General features: G+C 30.2%; 3 protein-coding genes across 18 annotated transcripts in view; all 3 read left to right on the forward strand.

Moving 5' to 3' along the window:
• Positions 1–4,077, forward strand: part of LOC105423912 (bromodomain adjacent to zinc finger domain protein 2B) — a 151,512-nt gene extending 147,435 nt beyond the window's left edge. For all 14 annotated transcript variants that reach the window (XM_089080259.1, XM_089080263.1, XM_089080264.1 and 11 more), the window contains one exon: positions 98–4,077. In XM_089080259.1, the coding sequence (XP_088936385.1) occupies positions 98–275 (178 nt within the window). In that variant the 3' untranslated portion in view covers positions 276–4,077. The remainder of the gene's footprint in view (positions 1–97) is intronic.
• A 1,304-nt stretch (positions 4,078–5,381) lies between these two features.
• Positions 5,382–9,581, forward strand: LOC105423911 (NAD kinase 2, mitochondrial). Of its 2 annotated transcripts, XM_011633878.3 has the most exons (7): positions 5,532–5,730; positions 6,353–6,403; positions 7,309–7,606; positions 7,817–8,137; positions 8,269–8,347; positions 8,448–8,712; positions 8,806–9,581. In XM_011633878.3, the coding sequence occupies exons 3-7, from the start codon at positions 7,311–7,313 to the stop codon at positions 9,036–9,038; spliced, it is 1,194 nt and encodes a 397-aa protein (XP_011632180.2). In that variant the 5' UTR covers positions 5,532–5,730; positions 6,353–6,403; positions 7,309–7,310; the 3' UTR covers positions 9,039–9,581. The 2 variants fall into 2 exon arrangements, with proteins under 2 accessions (XP_011632179.2, XP_011632180.2); XM_011633877.3 differs by lacking the exon at positions 6,353–6,403 and having other exon boundaries at positions 5,382–5,730.
• Positions 9,582–9,854: 273 nt separating this feature from the next.
• Positions 9,855–20,407, forward strand: Start1 (Steroidogenic acute regulatory protein-like). 2 transcript variants are annotated; one of them, XM_011633875.3, is made up of 11 exons: positions 9,855–10,217; positions 12,042–12,324; positions 12,673–12,753; positions 12,875–12,952; positions 13,102–13,155; positions 13,233–13,365; positions 13,619–13,830; positions 16,798–16,962; positions 17,060–17,164; positions 17,264–17,439; positions 17,537–20,407. In XM_011633875.3, the coding sequence occupies exons 2-11, from the start codon at positions 12,082–12,084 to the stop codon at positions 17,736–17,738; spliced, it is 1,449 nt and encodes a 482-aa protein (XP_011632177.2). In that variant the 5' UTR covers positions 9,855–10,217; positions 12,042–12,081; the 3' UTR covers positions 17,739–20,407. The 2 variants fall into 2 exon arrangements, with proteins under 2 accessions (XP_011632177.2, XP_011632178.2); XM_011633876.3 differs by lacking the exon at positions 9,855–10,217 and adding an exon at positions 10,232–10,418.
• Positions 20,408–22,071: the final 1,664 nt, after the last annotated feature.

Below are 22,071 nucleotides of genomic sequence, written 5' to 3' on the forward strand. Positions count from 1 at the left end.
ACAGACTGATCGCAAAAAAAAACTCCCTAATCCGATCGTCAACCTTGGTCGACATTGGAAGGCTGAAGTTTTTCACAACGAGTGCTTCTCGATGCAGGTACAAGTCTCGCGATGAGTTTTGCGCCGATGTCAGGCAGATGTTCATCAACTGCGAGGTATTCAACGAAGACGACAGTCCTGTGGGCAAGGCCGGCCACGGGATGCGCAGTTTCTTCGAAATGCGCTGGACCGAGATCACCGGCGCACCGCCTCCGCACCCACAAACGCATAGCTGAGGCTCGGTACGTTCGCGCAACACCTGCAACAGCTTCGCTCACTTCTACTATTAGGATCGCGCGCCGCGCTGTCATCGCGATAGCTCGACAGTCGTCGAAGGGGACTGATCCATCCTCTACTACTTCACTTCCGAGCATTAATCGGCCTCGTTCTAGCGGCTGATCGGATTTTCCATTGTAATAGTAATCGTTGCGAACGCGGGTACATTCTCGCCTATCATCCATTCTCGCTGTTCATCACGTATGCGAGTATGCGTTTTTCTCGCGTTTCATAAGAGATGCTCTAGATACTCGAGTATACTGTGACACGAATGTCTCGTACTTTATTTCCCTATTAGCATCTTATGACGCAGTTTTCGTCGAATTTACTCATTGTAAAGTATTAATAACGAGACGTTCTTGGCCGATCGGATATTCGGCTTCGGTTTAACGAATAAAGTGTGAGAAACTTTGCACTTAAGTCGAGATCTTGGTCTGTAGTAACAAGACGCTTCTCGACATCTGATTAATCAGATAAGAGCATGTGAGCATTGTTTCGATCTCTATTGACTAGGATCGAGCAATGCGAATGGTCATTGTACTTACCGATAAACAAGTGAACAGTTTGCCTAAGCGACAAAAATGTAATTTGCGATTGTATTATACGGGCTTAATGCCGACGCATCGTCGACGAAAGAAATATTTTGCAAAGTAATAAATGTGAAAAAGAGAGAAGTTATATATGTATATATAAATATATAAATATGAATATGAACATAGTATATATGTATACAGAATCTATATATACATATATTGTACACATGTCACTACATACATACATTCAACGTACATTTGCCCACGGATGAGCACGATAAGGGTATTATTCGCCGTAAAAGTAGAATATAGACAGAACGATGAAGTTAATGTTTGTATTTGTAGCACGACATCTGAATTGTCGTAATCTTTTACTCATACATTATAAAAAGAACTTCATTGATTTCGTCAAATACAAACGTTTTTCTCGAACATTCTTTTCAATTTGAACAACAATTTTTAATCAAACTGTGAAAAAATGATCAAGAAACGTTTATATCTAATTATATATATATAAGTTCTCTTTATAATCTGTAAGTAAATGTTACTTCGACTCTATCCTGTTCGTCGTTCTATAAACTGAAGAAAAGATCTTAACACCGTTTCGCAGAGCTACTTTGATTTCTTATATTCTTTGCATTTAGTTTCGGATTTTGTTAATTCGTGAGTTACATAATAAAAGATGCACGAAATACGCAGAGCGGAAAAAACTGTTCATAACGGAGAAAAAAAAAGAAAATATTCGTATTTTCACACATCAGTATTTTAAGACAAAGCTACTTGTCTTTACTGTGACTGTTGTATTGATTCGTGGATATTTAAAGTCTGGAAAATTAATAAGTATAAGGGTCTATTTATCATAATTGCAATTATACTTTTTTAAACGTGAAGAAATTTAGGCGATTATTGTAACGTAGTTAACAATTATTTCTCACTAATCAATTGATCACGTGTCGAGTTCTTGCATGAATCCTATGTATGAACGATATGTCGAAAACATTGATCGTAGAGAAAATGTGAAATCTTTCTAGAATACTCCGTCTATTTCATTTTTATGCAACATAAAGGAAACATCACTCCGAATAGTATACGTTGCGTGTGCAAAAATCCAAAATCTTCCACTGCCGTTAGAGAGATTCGTTAAGTTCAACAATTCAAAAAATATTTATTATTTAGAAATATGAAAGAGATTACTAAACTGATTTTGCACGCAAGGAATATTGTTCATCTTCCGCGAAAATAACAGCGTCCATCTCTAGCTTTCTATTTTTCGTTCAAGTATCGTATAAATTCCGAATCAACACAACACATACACGTAACAAAATTAAATATTCAGGGATGACATCACCAAAAGTTATCATCTATTAAGCTAATTAGCGCGTCCAAAAACACGATCAGCATGAAGTTTATTCAAATGCAATGTAGTAGGAAGTATGTACATTGCATAGCGAGCGCCTTTAAGAGAACGAATATTTTTTGGGGAATAACGAATAATAACTGCGTTTCTGTTTTCATTGAAAAGCTAAGTTTTTGTAATAAATGCCGTGTGTAGTATTATTATTATAATATAAGAATTATATCGCAATTTTAATCGTGTCGAGTTCAACGGCACAAAGACTCGCGTCGATTCTCTCCCGTCAGCGCGGACTTTTCCGAGGATTTTCAAAGACGACAATAGACGCTCGGTCGGAAGACTTTTAAAGTATCGTTGACGATTGAATAAACGCTAAGGAACGGTACACCGCGCTATGAACGATAAATCAGACGACGGCGAGTTTCTTCGATTAATATAAACGTGGTACCTTTGTGAGTGTGACCATCTTAAGCGAGACGGTGTCAACAATGTAACGAGAGCACATTAACGCTGTATCTTGTTTTGTATGTAATTGATGTACATTATTGCTAGTGAATAGTTGGTAATAGCGAGAGAGAAACTTGGAGAGAGAGCGAGAGAGAGGGAGTTCAGCCGTAGTGTGACCGTGCTAAATGATTGCGGTTTAATGAAAAAGGGAAAAAAAAACATTCGTAGTGTGTAAAAGTATTAGCTAGAGTATAAATGCAAGAGAGCGACTACGAAGTAAAAAAAATAATTAATATCGTTCAGGGTGCGACTGAAACGAAGCGTCGACATGAGCGTCATAATTTAAGAGCGAACATTCGGTAAGATCGCTGAACGAGATTGCGCGATGAACTCTGTTGGGCTCGTCTCGATATAAGTACGATGTTAAGTACCGAGAAATAGTTTGCTAGGTTCATCATTTTTTTTTCTTTTTTTTTAACAAAATGTAAAACTTTTTGTTTCTAAAATAATTTATAATTTATTAATTATTAGCGAATTATTAGTGATCGTCTATCTATACGCTTGATGATATAGTATAGTAAATATTTTAGTCCGTATTTTTTTTTCTTTTTTTCATTTAATCTCTGCTTGTAAAAAAAAAAAGAGAGAACAATTGAAGGTTTTCGATATAGATATAACGACAAGCAACTACAACTACAACTACTTCGGGTATAAGTTTATTAATATAAAGCAGAGAGCGCAGATTGTGGGGCATTTTGTCGATCTTACCGATTGTTTTTTGAGAGGCACCGCCGTGCCGCTTGGAGCACCGCGCCTCGCACCGTCATACAGTAACCGATACATTTAGACATCTCATACATTCAGATGACAAACCGACACACAACAAAAATAAATAATTTTTTAAAATTTAATTATTATTTAAATAGTACAGTTACATTGTTAGTACGAATAACGACGCTTTTTATACGAATTTTAGTTTTTAAACGTCGATCTTACGATATATATATATATATATATATATACATATATATACATATAGAGTAAATATATATATATATATATATATATATATATATAAATATAAATATAAATAGTATATAAAATGATAATGAGAGACAATGGTAATAGTAACAATAACTGATATCGATTAACGGAACGGATAAAAAGAAACGAAGGAAATGCATAGAAGGAGAGCAAATGAGCAAGCACGAGAATGAAAGAAAAAGAGAGAAAGATAAACGATGATGCATGTGTGCGAATGAAAATGAAAGAGAGAGAGAGAGAGAGAGAGAAAGATGTTAAGTTAGATGATTGTTTGTCTATCGTATATACGAAGGCATACGTTAGGTAGCCTCGATGCTATTTAAACAGACTTAATTAATGTATTGCAAATGAATTAATAAAGTGTAAGCGAAGCGTGTATCTATATAGTGCGACTTTTTCTTTTGTGTGACAACTCTAATAAAATTCTTGACAAAGAAGATAAACAAGATCTCCCGACGTTTAAAATTCAAAATAGATCAGAATAGTTCATCCTCTTCCCTTGCAAAATTTCTCTATCATCTTTCATTTTTTCATGATTTTATTAAACTTTTTTAATTTTCAATTTTAGTAATTTAATTTTAAATTAAAATCAAACTGAAGTGATGTATTGTTCTCAATATATCGAAAAATAACTTGATTTTTATTTCAATGTTTTATTTTTATGAATGTTCTTGAGTTCATCTAAAAATTTATGCAGAACAAAAAAGAAAAAACGCATTTCCATGTAAAAAGAAACAATATTTTTTTGTTATTTCATACAAATTTAATTTAGAAATAAGCAATTAAATTTATTCAAAGTCCATATTGTAATTGTTTTGTTATTTAAAATATTTTAATTTTAAACAATTGTGACATTCTAATTTAATATACACAATGCTTTTTAAAATTAACTCTTAATTTAACTTAAATTAACGCAACTTTAAACTCAGTTTTTTGTTCGTGTTCTATTTTTTTGTTTCTGTAATCTTTAACATAAATTAATTAACATAAGCCATTACCTTTAACTTAATTTAGTTAAAAAAAATATTAACTTACTCAACACTGTTAAGTAACTCCCCAGGATGTAGGACTATTCTTTTCGGCTGAACTTTTCGCACAGTTTATCTTTTTTTCCTTTTCTTTTCATGTTAGAAAGAAAAAGAAAAAGATGACCTATGCGAGAAGTCCAGCTGAAAAAAACAGAGCAATAAATTGGCGTTCTAAGGCCTTGTGTTCACGACTAGAAATCGATTCGAGATCTCGGATGGAAAGAGAATTGACCAATCACATTAGCTAATTGGCCGAATTATTCAAACGCAATTGGTCAAGTCTCTTTCCATTCGAGGTCTCGGATTTATTTCTAGCATCGTGAACACAAGATCCAAGGCTGACTTTTCATACTGACGCTCGATGCTCATTTTTAGCGTCAAACTAGATCACGTGATCAAAATTAAACAGAATAGTGAAATCTGAATGGTCATTTTTGATCACGTGATCTAGTTTGACGCCAAAAATAAGCGTCGAGCGTCAGCATGAAAAGTCAGCCTAAGGCTTGATTGCACCAACGTTATTTTGAATTTTAAGTGATATTTAATAATATGTGTCACGTATATCATGTATTAAGTCTCGCTTAAAGCCCAAATAATATTGGCGCAACCGGGACTAAGATCTCGCCGTTCGAGATTTGAATTCGCCAGCGACGCGCACGCGTAATGTCAGTCGACGGCAGCGCAACGTGGCTGACGCCGACGCGAGTGCAACGTGTGACAGCAACAAGGATGGACAGTCATTCGCGGCGGTGAGTCACGTGTACGCTGGTGTGCGTACGCTGGTGTATGCGTTGTATGTGTTGTGTATGGGTACAGGTATACCCGAACGGCGAGCAACAAATTACTCGGTCGCCGCATGGCTCGTGTCGTTGAGAGGGGATCAGTTACGCGTTCGTCGATCAAGCATCTTACGGAGTGGCTCCTTGTCACTCACGGCCGTTCGATATTGCCCACGTGAAACGCCTCGATCATGCGATGACGGTTTTCAATTACCTTTGTAGAACTGCAAGTGAGTATGACGACAGTTTCGAGTATATTTGCCTGCGATTATTCCGTTGAGCTTTATGACGTTCTACGGATGACTACGATTGCGACGCACTAACTCTGAAAGTACGACTGATAAGAATTAATCAACATCAGAGCCTCCGAAGAGGAATGGAAGAATATCTTCGTGTACCATATCTAGTGTAACTTTCCTTTTCGGACGCGCTTTTGAGATCTGTTGTTTTCTTTATTGTTGCAGTACCGATGTACTCAAATGTTCTCTCTCGCTTTCACCAAACTTCAAACATATACCTTCTTCTATCTTCTAAATCTAAACTTTGATTCCAAATATATATTTGTTTAATTTTAACGAATATACAGAGAATGCGTCATTAACGTTTTCTCGCTTGTTTGAGAAATTCCTGATGATAACGTAGTAATCATTAGAATGCTTCTAAAAATTCACAATACAGATAAAAAATTTTGAATCGTAAAAATTGATTAATATGATTAATTGTTTTAAAATTGTATGTATAAATATTTACAGATGCGATGCATCTGAATACAAAATTTCTAATTTTCAAGCGAAAAGGCATTAATTATGCCGGAATTTAGTCATAATCATAATATTCCCATCCTATTTTTAGCAGGACGGAAAGTGTAGACGTAATGTTATCGGCTTTACTTCACACAACAGGGTAATATGCATATTCATGATCATATCGCGATATATTGACATATTTCGGAAAAAAAATAATTATTTATAAACAAAAAAAGAAGTAAAATTATCTTAATGTTTATAATATTGAACATAAATATATCACTTATATAATATATCTGAGAGAAACGAAAGAATGTTATGTGTATCTTGATGATAATATCAACACTTTTCAATTTTCATAATTATTTTTATTATGATTAAGTAACTCTTATCTTTGAGAAATTTGTATAAGGTCAGGCAAGGCAATCAAGCAAACATTTTATCATATTATATTTTATAAGAGAATATTTTATTGCATATTTAAATGTAATATAAAATGTTTATGTCAATTTTCCATCAATGCAAATTAACTTCAATTTTTTTTTACTTTTTTTATTTTATCTTTTTATTTTTTTATCTTGCATGTTATTTATTTAAATTTACATACTTAAAAACAAATATTTACAACATTTAAAACATATATTTTTTATGTGTACTTTAAATTAATATTTATTACAATTATACAATTACAAATATTATTATAGCTTTATCTTTAATTTTTTATGTACTTATATTTGAAAACTATAAATGAAACAATGCATATTTTTCGCAAATATTTGATTTAATTTTACTAGTCATATATATTTATATATATTATTCTATTATATATAATTATTCAGAAAGAAAAATTAAATGTGAATTTATAAATATATTTCTCCAAGTTTTAGATGTTTTATTAATTAATATAATTAATAGAATATATTAATGATCTCGATTTGTGAGAACAAAACCTTTATTTATTTTATTCTATTGAATTTATAATATATTGATAATCTAATAAGTTTCTCTCTTCAAAAAATAAATTAATTATAGTCACTGAAATTCGTATGTAATTTTTTTTAGGAATGTTGCAGCTTTTACAATCGCCTCCTATTAATCTAAATAGAAATCTGCGCTTTTTCTTTCGAAATGAATCGAGTTTTGTACCAAAGAAAATACTTATCGTGGCAAAGTTATCCCGGTATCATTTTGAAAAGATGATGGAACCTGAACTTGATGAGGCCCAGTTAAAGTTAAAATTGTTAGAAAGAGGCTCCAATTATGATGCCATGCTTGCTAGTCACTTAGCTACCAAAGCTGTGGAAAATCAAGTTACTCAAATCTTACAGAAGATGAATGTGGAATATAGGATAATAGACAGGTAAGCTCTTTTTAATAAACAAAAAATATAATTAGTAACTCTAGTTTTTTATTTGTAATAAAAAAAAGAATCACATATAGAATACATGGTTTTGACTACTATTAACTATTTCGATATTTTTTTTTAATTATTGATTATATATTTTTTAATTATTGATATAAATAATAAAAAATATTTATCTTAAAATAAAAGAATATTGTATTTTTTCAGAACAAGTTTAGACCAGTCATATTTTACATGGGCAGATTTAGTGTTACCAATCGGCGGTGATGGAACATTTCTCTTAGCTTCGAATTTAATATTTGATAATAAAAAGCCTATAATAGGCATCAATTCAAATCCCGAGAAATCAGAAGGTTATCTTTTGTTATCGGCAAAGTATACTAAGGCCATTCCAGAAATTTTCGAAATGCTGAAAGCAGGGCACTATAGTATACTTATGCGAAGACGAATTCGGATCACTTTAAAAGGAGATGAAATATGGCAAGAGCCATTTCATATGCATGAAAAAGGACGCGTGGTTGGTGACAGGTATATTAATATTATAATTAAATCAGTAAGCATTTCTTAAATCACGAACTAGCGGTAGTTTATCTTTATTAAGTTTATTATTTTTGTGTTCCTTAATAGTACAAACTTTATTATATATTTATTATTATTAGGTTTTATACGAAGAAACAATTTAATAAGCACAAAGAATTACCAAAAGAAAGGCGTTTACCTTGGTTAGCACTTAATGAAGTGAGTTTATTAATGTTCCTCGATACACATGCATATATTAGAGATCGTGTGACCCAACTTACTCTTTTATACATATCTTAGGCCTGGTTTTTGTCACTAGGTTTTCATGGGCGAAACATTATCGGCACGAACAAGTTCCTTACTTATAAAGATGGATGAGAAACAAAAGTATCAAAAAGTAAAAGGCTCTGGTTTGTGTGTGAGCACTGGAACAGGATCAACATCTTGGTATAAATCTATACACAGCGTAAATTATCAAACTGTGCAAGAAATATTAAGTCTTGTAGATACCAAGCGAGAATTTACCAACGATGAAATTGAGATGATCTGTTCGATGTTCAATGGTAGCTTACGATTCGATGCAGGTTAGTCATGCATATGAATATGAATTCAACCAGAAAAAATATATTGTTATTTAAAAGATATGTATTTTAAAAGAATATCTATTTTATTTACAGAAGATTCCAAATTGTGTTATTCCATACGGGACCTGATAATGACCAACGCAATGCCCGTGCCGAAGGGCATAACCACTCGCGGCTTCTGTGAAAAAATGATTGTGAAATCGCAGTGTTTTGACGCCAGTTTAGTTCTTGACGGCGGTATAGCGGTTCCCTTTAACTTCGGCACCATTGCAAAGATTGAGACTTTTTCTGAAGACTCACTGCGAACTATCACTCTTCCTGATTGATTCGATGGATTTTAATGGATTATGATACTTAGATAGCATTTTTTTTCTAAATATACAATTTTATTACTACGTAAATACCATTCCCGCATTTGTGTATTAAAGTTAACAATTTCTACGAACAAACGTTTAAGACATAATGTGTACATTTTTTGACAACAAATGTGCCGAGGTGATAAAACATAATAATTATTTTTGTCATATTTAATTATTATAATTTCTTGAAATGAGTCATTTAATTCTAAGACCAAGTTTTTTGTTTCTAAAATTTAGGCTACATTTGTAATCATAACATAAGATTTACATAAGATTTAGTATATTTCATACTATTATTACAATATGAACAGGGTCATCATTATCAAATGTGCTCTTTCATGTTCTAAGTCAGTATGAAAGTTGAAATGATTAAATTGTTATATATACATGTATATATATAACTTTAGAATATTTTAGATGCATAAAAATAGGCCAATAAAAATTTTACACATCAATGTATCTATGTATAATTTATTCGATCGAATAAATTTTGTATGTATTTTATGATAAGAGTTTTTGTCTTAATTAATTAATAATTTTACATTTTGAATTTTTATTATTTCCTATGAAAAACATATATACATATACATATATATATATTTATATATATTTATATTTATACATATTATTTATAACAAAATATTTATGTTGCAATTTTTTAAGTTAAAAATGATACGATATTATATGATTTCTGATACTTCCCTTGCATTTGAGTGAAAATCTCATTATATGATTATGCCCCTTTCAGAGATTTCTTAACACACTCTGTGGCACACACTGTGGGTGTTACACTTTCTGCACTCGAAACGAAATAGGCACATAATCAGATATTTCGTGAAAGAAAGACGAAAGACGAACAGTGCAAGGAATTCAGTTAGCAAGGTGCAAGAGGCAAATCTACAAAAATACGCTTTGTCTCAGCATGATGATAGTTGGACACGCTGAGCCGCGATTCCGAGATGTTTAACTTCAGGCCTGATTAAACCGTACTCCCTTGTTTATATTCGGTGATTCGATTACCGTGGAGCGACCAAGGTTTACTTATCGCGCGAAGGCATGCGATGCGATGCACGTGCGTGACATTGTCACATCGACAGGCAATTCGACTACCTGGCCATATCTATGAGAACTCTCAATCGCGAAACGGTAAGGAAGGATAAACAGAAAGATATAGATGGAAACGATCAGCGAGGATCGGTGCGCGATACGACTCCATCTTTTGCATTCAACGACGCTAATGCTTCCTGAATAGCGGCGAGAACGCGCAAAATTTCCGCGGATAAATTTTTCACACTCGGTCGCTCGCGTCATATTGATGGAGTAAACAACAGTATTTACAATTTTGAGGTTAGAATATAAAAGTTAACCTTTATGACCGAGCCGCGCGTCGACCTGAATGGAATATTCCTCTTATCTTTTTTCTCTGATCGATTTACGTTAAAAAGAATCAACAACATTTACACAATGTATTACATTTGTTTTTTTTTTTTTTTTTAATGTATAATACTCTCTCTTTTTTTAAGATTCTTTATAAAATTTTTTTATAAAATTTATCATGAAAATGTTTTTAAATACATAAAGATTTAATGTATGATTTGAGAATAATATCGATGTAATGAAGAATAGACAATACTTAAAAAAAAGTGATTTAGGAATGAAATGAACAAATTAAGTGAAAACCGTAGACTCGCTCGAAATAATTTGCCTCAGATTTCAGAATAGAATTCTGCTTATAATTTTGTATATTTTTTTATACGTGTTCCAAGATATACTCTTTTTATATAAGCGTATATTTCTATTTTTTAATATTTTTTTCATAATACAATAGATAAAATTATAAATAAAATTCTATCCTATATTCTGAATGAAAAATCTATTAATGAATTGTATGCCGTTTAAAGTTAATGCGAAATCTATAATTAATATTTCTGTTGGAATATTGCCTTGTAATATTAAATACGTCAGACGAGAGATGTTATGAATTGATAATGATATATACAGTTTTAATCTGCTGCGATATATTATCGAATATTCTTGATTTAATCATTCAAATTGTTTATGGAAACACATACCATAATGCTATATTAATATGTTGATTAAAGATTAGACACTGCATATTAGTGACATATCATTCAAGTAGTAATATTATATCAGACAATTGATTCAATAATTATTTCATATATAATTAAATAGTTTAATCACATACAATAATATTTTGATATACTTTAAAATCTAAGATTCAATTTAATTGAGAGATTTCACAAAAAGAAAGCTTTAGAATAGAATAGAATAGAATATCGTGTTTGTAAAGTTGTGTATTTATGCAAATATAGAAATTATAACATAACATTTTACTAATAATTCCGTAATCTCTTAAATTTTTCCGTAATCTCTTAAATTTTTATCATATTTTTACAATTTTATAAATATTTTTATCGCGAGTATCGTTGTTGATATAGAAATTGCAATTAATAATCGTAAATTTAGCAATGAGGAAAGAGAGAGAGAGATAATAAGAATTCTTGTTTTCATCTGCATATTTATTGCAGAGATTTCTGATATGTTTGTCGCAAAACCATCTGTTTTAATATCAAAAACGAATTTAAAGATTATTATTATACAATTATATTAAAATTATATACAAGAAAGTATTTTATATTTATATTATGCATATATATATAACAATTAATACCAGAATTCAAAAAATGAAATAGCATATGCAATCTACGCGTTTATTTCTGGATTTTCCATTTTTTAGAATATAAATACTCATACATATATTATTATTATTAAACGTATTCAGTTGCGTTCCTATCTTGTGCGTTTAAAATCGATTTTGGAAGAAAAAACGGAAGAGATATAAAATGTAAAGAACATAGAAAATTAAAACGAATCATGCTATTATTTCTATTGTTTCTAATATGGTTATTTATATATGCTTGCTATATGTATCATTTTCTTGCATGGAAGGTCGACATTACGACGACGACATTGAAAGTACACCGGAAGAATGGCAGAAGATGAGAGGCAAATTAGAATGGCTGCTGAAGCTATATTAAGTGGCTCGATCAATTCTCAAAGGAGTTCGGTTACTCAGCACAGCATGACACGAACGCCGGATATTGTTCTCAGTGAGGACCTCATCGCAGGAGCGAGGCATAATGGCAGAATGTCCAATGTCAGACGATTCTTTTGCCTCTTCATCACTTTCGATCTTCTTCTAACATTCCTCATGTGGCTCATTTGTACAATGGTACGCTAATCCAAGACATTATTTGAATTGCGCTTAATTAATGTAAATCGGGAATATAATATTGTCAAAGATCAGAGATTTTTTATTTCAATAAACCAAATGACTCGTTTGCTTCTATTCTTATCTACGTAATGTCGAAGAATTATTTCTTATTTGCATATTTTTACTTGCATATTTTTGATAATAAAGATTCATTACATTTGTAATATATAAATAATATTTTATAAAAAGCATAAAGAAATTAAATAAAACAATGAGACGTCTTATTACATATATTTTTTAAATAATTGATTTAAAAAACATTTAAGATATTTTTAAAAAAATCTATAATTATTTTATTATTTACAGATTGCAGGTGAAAGTTTAAATATAGCTTTCTCAGATCAAGTGATACACTATCATATAAAGACATCTTTGTTCGACATTGTGGTAAGTACAATCTGTCGTTCATTGGCAATGAAAGCTTAAAAATGACGACAGTGACATTCAGTTCGTCATAATTTTTCATTATTCATTGAGAGCAGAGATTTTACGGATTTCATCTTCTCAGATGGCAGCGATTTGCAGGTTCACGGTCTTGTTACTCTTTTATGCGCTGTTATATCTCAACCATTGGATTATTGTAGCTGTGAGTATAATCATTAGTTAAACTTTCTTACGAAAAAAAGAGTTTATAATGAATAAAATTATATATATTAAATATAAATAAAATATATAAATATTCTCCGATTTCGTTTTCTAATAAATATACAAAGAATAATTTCTTGTATTTTACAGATATCAACTGCCACAACATGTGCCTTTTTAATTGCCAAAGTTTTTCTTTTTGATGTAAGTATATTTGAAAGAAATATATGTTTATTATTACTAATATTTGTTATGTAATTTATTTAATATCATATTTTCAGTGGACATCAGCTAATCAACCAGTATTCCAAGTTCTATTAATCTTGACATCTTTTGTATTAGCGTGGGCAGAGGCTTGGTTCTTTGATTTTCGCGTCATACCTCAGGAAACTCAAGCGAGAAATTGGATTCGAAGTAAGTTTCTCTCAGCAATTCAATTTTTCTTGTGTTTAAATTATTAGTCAATGAAATGTAACAATATAACTATTGGATTTATTTTATAACTAATATTTTATAAAAACACGAATTTAGTATAGATAGTATAGATTAATATACGAAGCAGGGAGCATTATATAACTTAATATTTAATTTTAATCTTTAATTTAAAATTAATTATTAATTTAAATATGAAAATATGAAAAAATATTGAAGTTTATGAAATTCACAGATTTTCCGGATACAGAAAGAACTCCATTATTACAAGACATTATTACTGAATCACGACAATATGGGGCAAATGTCGATCATCGATTCTTTACACCTGTGGAGTCTCCGACTCATTCTGATGATGAGGACATCCCTAGAAAACAAGAAGATTCAAGAAAGCTCTCAAAATCGAGTGAAATATTTACGTTTCTATCAAAACTTACACCTGATAAGGTTAGTGAAACGCGTTTTTTTTTCGAAAAAAGTTTCTTGCATTAATCATTAATAATCGTAACGAGTATTAAAAGCAAAAAAAGATTATATATGTCTTATACATAAACAATAAACAAAGATTAGGCAAATAAGTTTTTGCTTATCATGTTTATCATATGTCTTATGTTCTCTAGTTTATTGTTTGATGGTTATTATAGTCAAAGTGATATCTATACGTTGTATCGATGAGCACTTAAATAACTCTTCAAGGATGTAATAATTATTTAGAACTATTACGTAAAAATATATAATATATAACCTTGAGTTTATCTCTATATTTTTATCAGGGATCTGGACCGGGCTGAAACCGAAACCGATAACTGGATCATAACTGTTATTTTAGTCGGACTGAAACTGAAAATCGGATTGAAATATTGGACAGACTGATGGACCGGAATCGTAACCGGATTAAAAAATTTTTTTCCAGTTTTCGATCCGATTTTCGATCTAGTTTTCGGTTCGGATTTGTTAAATATTTTATAAGACGGGATCTACAGTAAAGTTGCAAAGTAATAGCGGTCATAACATACTCGCGATAGTCAATCAAAGCGTTCTGATTCGCCGTTGCAACTAATCTTACGTCCACTATTGCGACTTTGTGATCTATTGTAAATCCCGCCTAAGAAAGAATTATTTATTTGAAGAAATTGGAAAATTTCTAATGGCAGCTCATTAAATTGTTCGAAGCCCAAATGTCCATATGTATATGGCGATGCGGACATTTTCGCGCTCCTGTACATTTGAAACTAGAAACAGAGTAGTGCACTTTTATTCTATAAATCTATAGTTCCTTTAATCCACGCTCTGTAGAATATTCCATAGATAGATATAGTAAGAATAAATTCCATAGATAGATATAGTAAGAATATTTGCCCATTTACAAGAAGAAACCTTCCATGATTTATTGTGATTAACTTTTTCTTTAATAAACATGACTTTTTTATAATATGCGAGTTATTATACTTATATTCTTTTTTATACAATTAAATTTTACAATAGATAATTATAACCCATAACCGAAATCGAAAAAGACCGAAAATCAAACGGTTACACCGTTATCAGAAGGATCGGAATCAAAACTAAAATCGAAAATTTGATATCGCTTCAGACTGTAACTATAACCGCGGACCGAAATTTCATTTCGATCCGGATCCCTGATTTTTATTCCTATTATCCTATTATAATAATATATAATGTTCATAGTAAGAGTAATTCTTAAAAAGATATTATTTGAACAACAAGCGATAACGAAAATTGGTGGGGGACATACAGAGTGGGGAATACTACGAGAATAACAAAATATAAAGCACCGAGGAACATGCTATTCTTAGTCGATTACAAAATTTATTTGTGATAACTAGATGTACTTTATATTTAATCACTTTTTTGTGTATTCTACCATATTAAATTTTAGTTTGTATATGTATTTTATTTAATTGTTTACGTTATGTTTTCCATTTTTAATTTGTTCGATATACGTATTTTTATTCGTACGATTATACGTCCCTTTTTTTTGGGTGATGCTCTGAAATATTTGCCCAAATCTATGGAAAAAAATTGGTACTTAAAACAAAAATGGATAGAAATCTCAACAGTTAATGAAATATTTCTTGTAAGTTACTTTATTTATTAATTTTACTATCATTATTATAAACTTTCCAAACTTTTAAATCGATTTAGTTTCTATATAAATTTGATAGTAAACAATTGCAAACATTTTTTTAAGTATGACACAGTTTAATTAATTAATAGAAAACAATTTTTAAATATTATGCATAAGTAATAATAATGTTAATAGATGTTCACAATCTTGCAATTTTATTACATGTGATATAGAGAATAATGTATATATTATATAAATTATTAATTCTAAAGATTTAGAAAATTGTTAATTTAGATCTGCATATCAAATTGTAAATTGAACAAAAAACAAAAAACACATTGCATAAAAAAAAATGCATAAAAATATAATCTTTATTTTCTAATATTTTTTAAAATATGAAATATATAATAAATAATTTTTTAATGCTACAAACACTATTATAAATACTATTATATGTAATATGTATTATAATATATAATGTTATGTATACAGTACAATGTACAATGTAATGTATACAGTATAAAATATATATGTAATTTTATAGGATTATTTTAATGAATTAAATGAAAGGAAGAAAAGTGATCTAGTAATGAAAAATTGATATGCACAAACCACATATTGCACGAATACTTGCACTTGATTTACATTGACTTATATATAATCGCATTAAAGTTTTTTCTGTGAGAATGTTTTTCTTTTAATGAAATAATCTTTATTTTATTTAAAAATGGCAATTCTAAATGTTAATTTTGATGATTTTCTATTAGATAAGCGATAGAAAGAAAAACATTAATTAAAGATTAAATACATTAATATATATAAAAATGATAATTCACGTTTTAACAAAATAAGCTTTTACAGATATTATACAATGTGAATTTATGATCATTTATTATCATCTATAGATATTTACTTTAAATAACAGATATAACAATTTTTTATTTGGCTGAAAACAATGAATTTTAATAAACTCCATGAATGTGTACTCATTATTAAGTATCAGTACATTCGTATTGCATTGGAAACACGTGTCAAGCATATGCACCAAACAATAATCAAAAATATAATCATCTGTTATATTTTCGCAAGTACAACGAATCAATCACGATATTTATTGTTAGCGCGATAATAATAAGTCCGAAGAGCAAATATACATTTTTATTTAATACACTTTATGATTGTTGTGTCAAAGTAATTTTTCTAGAAATTTACATCAATAAACATATACATAAAATGTTTTCATAATATATTTTGAAAAAATATTCACAGATTAAATCCTTAGACATTAATTAAACATTAGGATCTTCTACATGCTTTTTATTTAGATTGATGAGTATAAAGAGAGAGCATCCAAGATGTCACAAAATTGTTATGACTTGTTAACATCGAAAGAATGGAAAATTACAACTACATCAAAGGAAGGCGATGAAATATCCTGTTTGCAATTTCTTCCAGAATGGATATCGGATGGAAAAGTTATGAAAATCTCGGTAAGTTGCATATAGCTTAAATTGAAGACATATGACTTTTTTAATGAAATAATATTCTCATTTTATAAATAATTAATACAATTTAATTGTATCTAAGGGTATTATCGATGCACCTGCTAGCGTAGTGATAGATTTGTTATTTGATCATGTCGAAGAATTGACATCGTGGAATAAATTCTTGACAGAATCATTAGAATTACAGGTCAGTAAAATTAAAGTTTTTTACTTTTTTTCTTTTTTCTAACGTAATATCTTAATATAATGTTATATCTTATTATATTGTTGAACTGTTTTTTAATAGCGTATTGATGAAAACACGGATATTGTTTACCAAGCAACAAATCCTTATGGCGGCGGACTCATTACGGCTCGAGATTTCGTGACTTTGAGGCATCGTAAAAAATTCGGCAACTATTATATGGTTAGTGGTGTATCGGTTCCTACTGCGTCAGTAAAACTTCGTCCCAACGTGACAAGGTAGGACGTTGAAATAAATTATGATTATATACGTAAGAGAAAAAGAGCGAGAGAGAAGAATAATTAAAGATTGACCGTTATTTTAAATATTTTTAAGGGGTGAAAATGGTGTAACATGTTTTGCAACGGAGGAATTGCCTGACGAAGCTAACAAATGTCATTTCACTTGGATTCTGAATACAAGTCTTAAAGGCTGGATACCACAAACTGTTGTGGATAGATCTATGTCTAGTGGTTTCGTAGATTTCATGACATACATGAGAAAACACTTGAATGACCTGCAAAAATCATCAATCTAGTATACAGTGTTACTCATAAAATCAATAAATTAGATTACTTACTTTTTTTATGTATTAGCTTTATATTTTTTTTTTTATTCAATATATGTTGATATTGTATATAATATGTATACATATGCGCGTACACACATCACACATATACACACACAAACGCGTGCACGCGCTTATACCACCTACACAAAATAATATTAAAATTCATACAAAGATAGATTTAATAGAGAAAATTTTTTTAAATAGTTGAAAAGATGGATACATTTAAAACAAATGTTTTATTTGAAAAAATGTGTGATTCTCAAAATGGTTTAAAATATCTATTTAAGATATATCTGCTATGAGTAAAATAGGTAAGTTCTTTTATTGAAATTAATGAAATGGATGTATGTGTGAAATAGTTACAATTTTAACTTAAATTAAGTAGAGTATGTTTCAATTATATTTGTAAATTTTTTTAGCGTAAAAATTTTATCGATGTCATATAGGTATTACCTATACATTATATGACTTTATCTTGAAAAATGTACGCTATTCGTTTTTCTCTCGCAAGAGTTATTTCTAATTGTGATAGATAAACAAGAAAGGAACATGCTACTCTATTCTTATATAAATATAATCGTTCTTGTTTTATAAAACGTGTTGTATAGTAGTAAATAAGAAATATATTATGTGCTTTTTGTAAGTGCCTATAAATGTTCTGTTAAATACATCTTTCGACGTACAATGTACGTCTTGCAAATATAAACATGCATGATGGCATCTATCATGTATCACACAAGAACAAAGCCGTGATATTTAAAAAAAGATATATATAGAAATCTATTAATAATTTCTTTTTTAATGTATTTCTTTTTAATATTTATGATTTATATTGAAAAGTTATTCTTTGCTTCCTTCAATTACGTAAAGCCCTATATAGTGATATTGTACATATACATAATGTGCATTTAAATGGACGCAATTGCCGAATGAATTTTTAAGTTTAATGTATTGTGTTATTATTATGCATATATCATATGTTTGATCAATTTTGTACAATTAATGTAAAATGTAATGTAAATGAGAAAACGCACACTATTTTCATATATTGAATTGGATAAGCTTCTTGGAAATTATCGAAAATATAATTGGATGTTTATTCTTGAACTTTCTTCATTTAATTATCGTCATCAGATTTAATTATCGTTATCAGATATATAAATCGGTAATATGAAAGAGAATATGATATAGAATGTATATACAAGTCTTAATTGTGCAATTTTTGATGATGCATTATGTTTATGTAGAGATAAAATGAGCAGTAATGATGATATGACTGCGCTTCCAAGCTAGAGGAATTTTTTATATTATTTATGCCATTACTCGGTCAATGTTATACATTTTTATCTAATACATGATATAAAATATACGCGTGTAGAATGTTATGAAATAAGTATATAATGATGTTAATTAAAAACAAGGATGATGTAATGGTATAATAATGTTTAGTAACATTTTTCAAAAAACAAACTGTTTTTCTAGCTGAGGAAATCAATTTAAACGAAAGATAACCGGCCTATTTTATTGTGAAAAACAATTTATTATGTAAAGAAAGTAGAAATACCTAAATGATATAATTATGTATTCTGTTAAGAAAGAAAGAGAATAATATTTCAATTAATAGTCAAAAGATTAATTTTATTTACCGAATGTAAATATATAAATAAACATATTGAAAGCTAAATGAAAGAGATCTCCAATCGAAAGAGATCAAAAATATGTTAGTTATTTTTAAGCTTCAAAGAAGGGAGAGTGTGCGTCACGGCGGGACCCGACCACGAATCAGTCGTGAAAACTCATAATTATTTTGCGAAAAAATACCATCTCAGCCAGGAATCAAATCTGAATCTCCTGCTTACTGGGCAGGCATCTTGTCCTTTTAATTACAGAGGCATGTGATGATATTTATCGCAAATAACGTGTTTAGACTAACACAATACAATGATACATATATATATATATATATACATATATCACAATATATATACATGTATATTCTTTCGAATCCGATACTCCAGAGAGATGATGTCTAGTCTCTCGATGGATGCAGGTCGGACTGCAGCGGTGACACCCTCCAACGCCACTGGCAAATATACAAATAATCCTCCTGGTGCGCGGCAGGAGAGATTGCATCAAGCATGGCTCGAGCCCTCGGAATATATAATGTATTAGTCTCGATTTTATACCTAATATGTATATCTAATATCTAATCAAATACTATCTCATCGTTTTCAAATATTCAATGCGTTGTGATTTATATGTTAAAAAGACTGGATGAATTTGACATACGACTATTGCGACTGTAGTAGGGTAAATGCGACAGTACATGTATGCTTGGATGTCTTGTAAAAAAAAAAGATATAAATACTATTTTATTTACGTATGTTTGTAATAGTATATTCATCAAAATAGCAATTTATATTATCATTTTGTATGTGTCGTTTATCATTTATCTATGTCAGTATAATTTTGCATTTTTCCTTTGGAGATACCTGCCTGATGCGATACTATGTTTAGATAGATTAATGATGTTTCGGCAGGATAAAATAAGAATAGAATAATCGATGATTTCGTAAGTTCGACTCGTATTTGGATGTAAAAAAATTTTAGCTTCAAGTTAATAAATTTTGAAGGAAGATCATTGTTTTTTTTTAGACTCTTCATACTTCCTATTTTATGTAAACATAATAGAATAGCGCTATTACTTTAATCGTTAGTTTCCATTTATCGTGCAACATTTGGCTATTTTTGTGGCGCATAAATTATCAAATACCTTCCATCGTTGATTGTTAAATACCCAAATATGTGCGCGCCACGAAAATGACACACGAGAATGGAGACATGAAGATTAATGGCAAAACGGATAAGCGGTAATTGCGGTAAATCCATGTACTCTAGTATGCATTAATTAACATGATTATATGGCAGCGTATACCGATATTGCCTCACAATAATGTTACAGGACATAATTAAGCTCATCGCGTCGTATTTTGCATATCATTGAAATATCAAAAGTAATCAAATTTATTGAATGCATCAATATGCACAAGCATTACGTTAAAATACTCGATTAATTGTGTAGAATGCCCGTAGAAATATATTTTCATATAAAAATCTCGAAAAAGTCAGGAGATTATTTTGATATTGCTGAGGAAACTATAAAAAAGCTTTCGAAACGGATAACATTAATTATATTTTATAAGATTGAAGGAATTATTATGTATTAATACATGGAAATAAAGCAACTTTCAAGAGTTGTAAATATTTCCAATATAAAATGTAATCTAAGTCATCGACGTAGTCTGAAATTTGTTGTTTCCGTTAAAATACCCATTCCATGAGTATCAGATAATACTTTGGTTTATTAGAAGCGTAAACGCTTCACGTTTCTCAATATTGAGAACTAATATTTCCGTAATTCAAACCTCGATACTCGTTTCATTAGCGCGTAGTAGAGAAATGCAAATTCAGCTCCATTTATCGGTGTCTGATATAACATTAAAATTTCTCATATAAATCCCTATTCTTTGATCATAACGTTATGGAATTTATTATCCTTGTCTATTTTATTGTCTACGAAATTATGTTAGCTTTTATTTTAGCTTTTGATAAATTTTTTATGCATCTAAATAATATAAGATCCGTGGTGTGTAATGTTATTATTTTAGCATGCTTTTTCTGTGTTCCTGGAAATTAAACTAATTAAATTGCGCAATGAGTATAGAATGTACAAATTGTTAGATATATATATTTCAGATTGAATACAATTAAGATTAATATGCGCAGTAGAATGTACATATTTTTTTAAATATTTTATAATACAAAATATTAGATTTAAAAGATTCGGGACACGGCCGACACGAAATTATTTTGTTATAATTTTTCAACGGTACAAATCGAAAATAGCGCGTTGTAGCAAAAGCATGAAAACTTTTGTCCTTTTCACACATATTCGGAAAATGTTACAATGGGCTGGACTCATTTGATTAATTAATTTGAAAATTAACATATGCAGACGCGCGGATTTGTCGGCCGAGTGACGTCGAGTAGGTGGCAATTCACGGTATTGTATCCGTGCGGATGCAAAATGTATTTCAATTATCGCGAGTGCGACACACGTGGACAATAGGCGTACATTGTGGACCGTACGTAGAATGCAGCTGGTAAATTGTCGGATTTTCGACATCATTCGCGATTCCTCGCACGTACTTTGTTCGGTGCGTAACCCGCGCGAATTGCCATTTGTGTTGCTCGTATTTTGCATGTCGTAAAAAATCACTTCCGTCGTTACGTTCGATAC

The sequence above is a fragment of the Pogonomyrmex barbatus genome, unplaced genomic scaffold (genome assembly GCF_055798465.1).
Source record: "Pogonomyrmex barbatus isolate J1 unplaced genomic scaffold, ASM5579846v1 scaffold3, whole genome shotgun sequence".
In the NCBI taxonomy this organism is placed as follows: Eukaryota; Metazoa; Arthropoda; class Insecta; order Hymenoptera; family Formicidae; genus Pogonomyrmex; species Pogonomyrmex barbatus.

Coding starts and splice junctions, on each gene's coding strand:
- LOC105423911 (XM_011633877.3), top strand. CDS start 5,697: ATGACGGTTTTCAATTACCTTTGTAGAACTGCAA. Junction 5,731..7,308: donor TTACCTTTGTAGAACTGCAA/GTGAGTATGACG, acceptor AATTTTTTTTAG/GAATGTTGCAGCTTTTACAA. Junction 8,138..8,268: donor GGACGCGTGGTTGGTGACAG/GTATATTAATAT, acceptor TATTATTATTAG/GTTTTATACGAAGAAACAAT.
- Start1 (XM_011633875.3), top strand. CDS start 12,082: ATGGCAGAAGATGAGAGGCAAATTAGAATGGCTGCTGAAGCTATATTA. Junction 12,754..12,874: donor CATCTTTGTTCGACATTGTG/GTAAGTACAATC, acceptor TCATCTTCTCAG/ATGGCAGCGATTTGCAGGTT. Junction 17,165..17,263: donor CAGAATCATTAGAATTACAG/GTCAGTAAAATT, acceptor GTTTTTTAATAG/CGTATTGATGAAAACACGGA.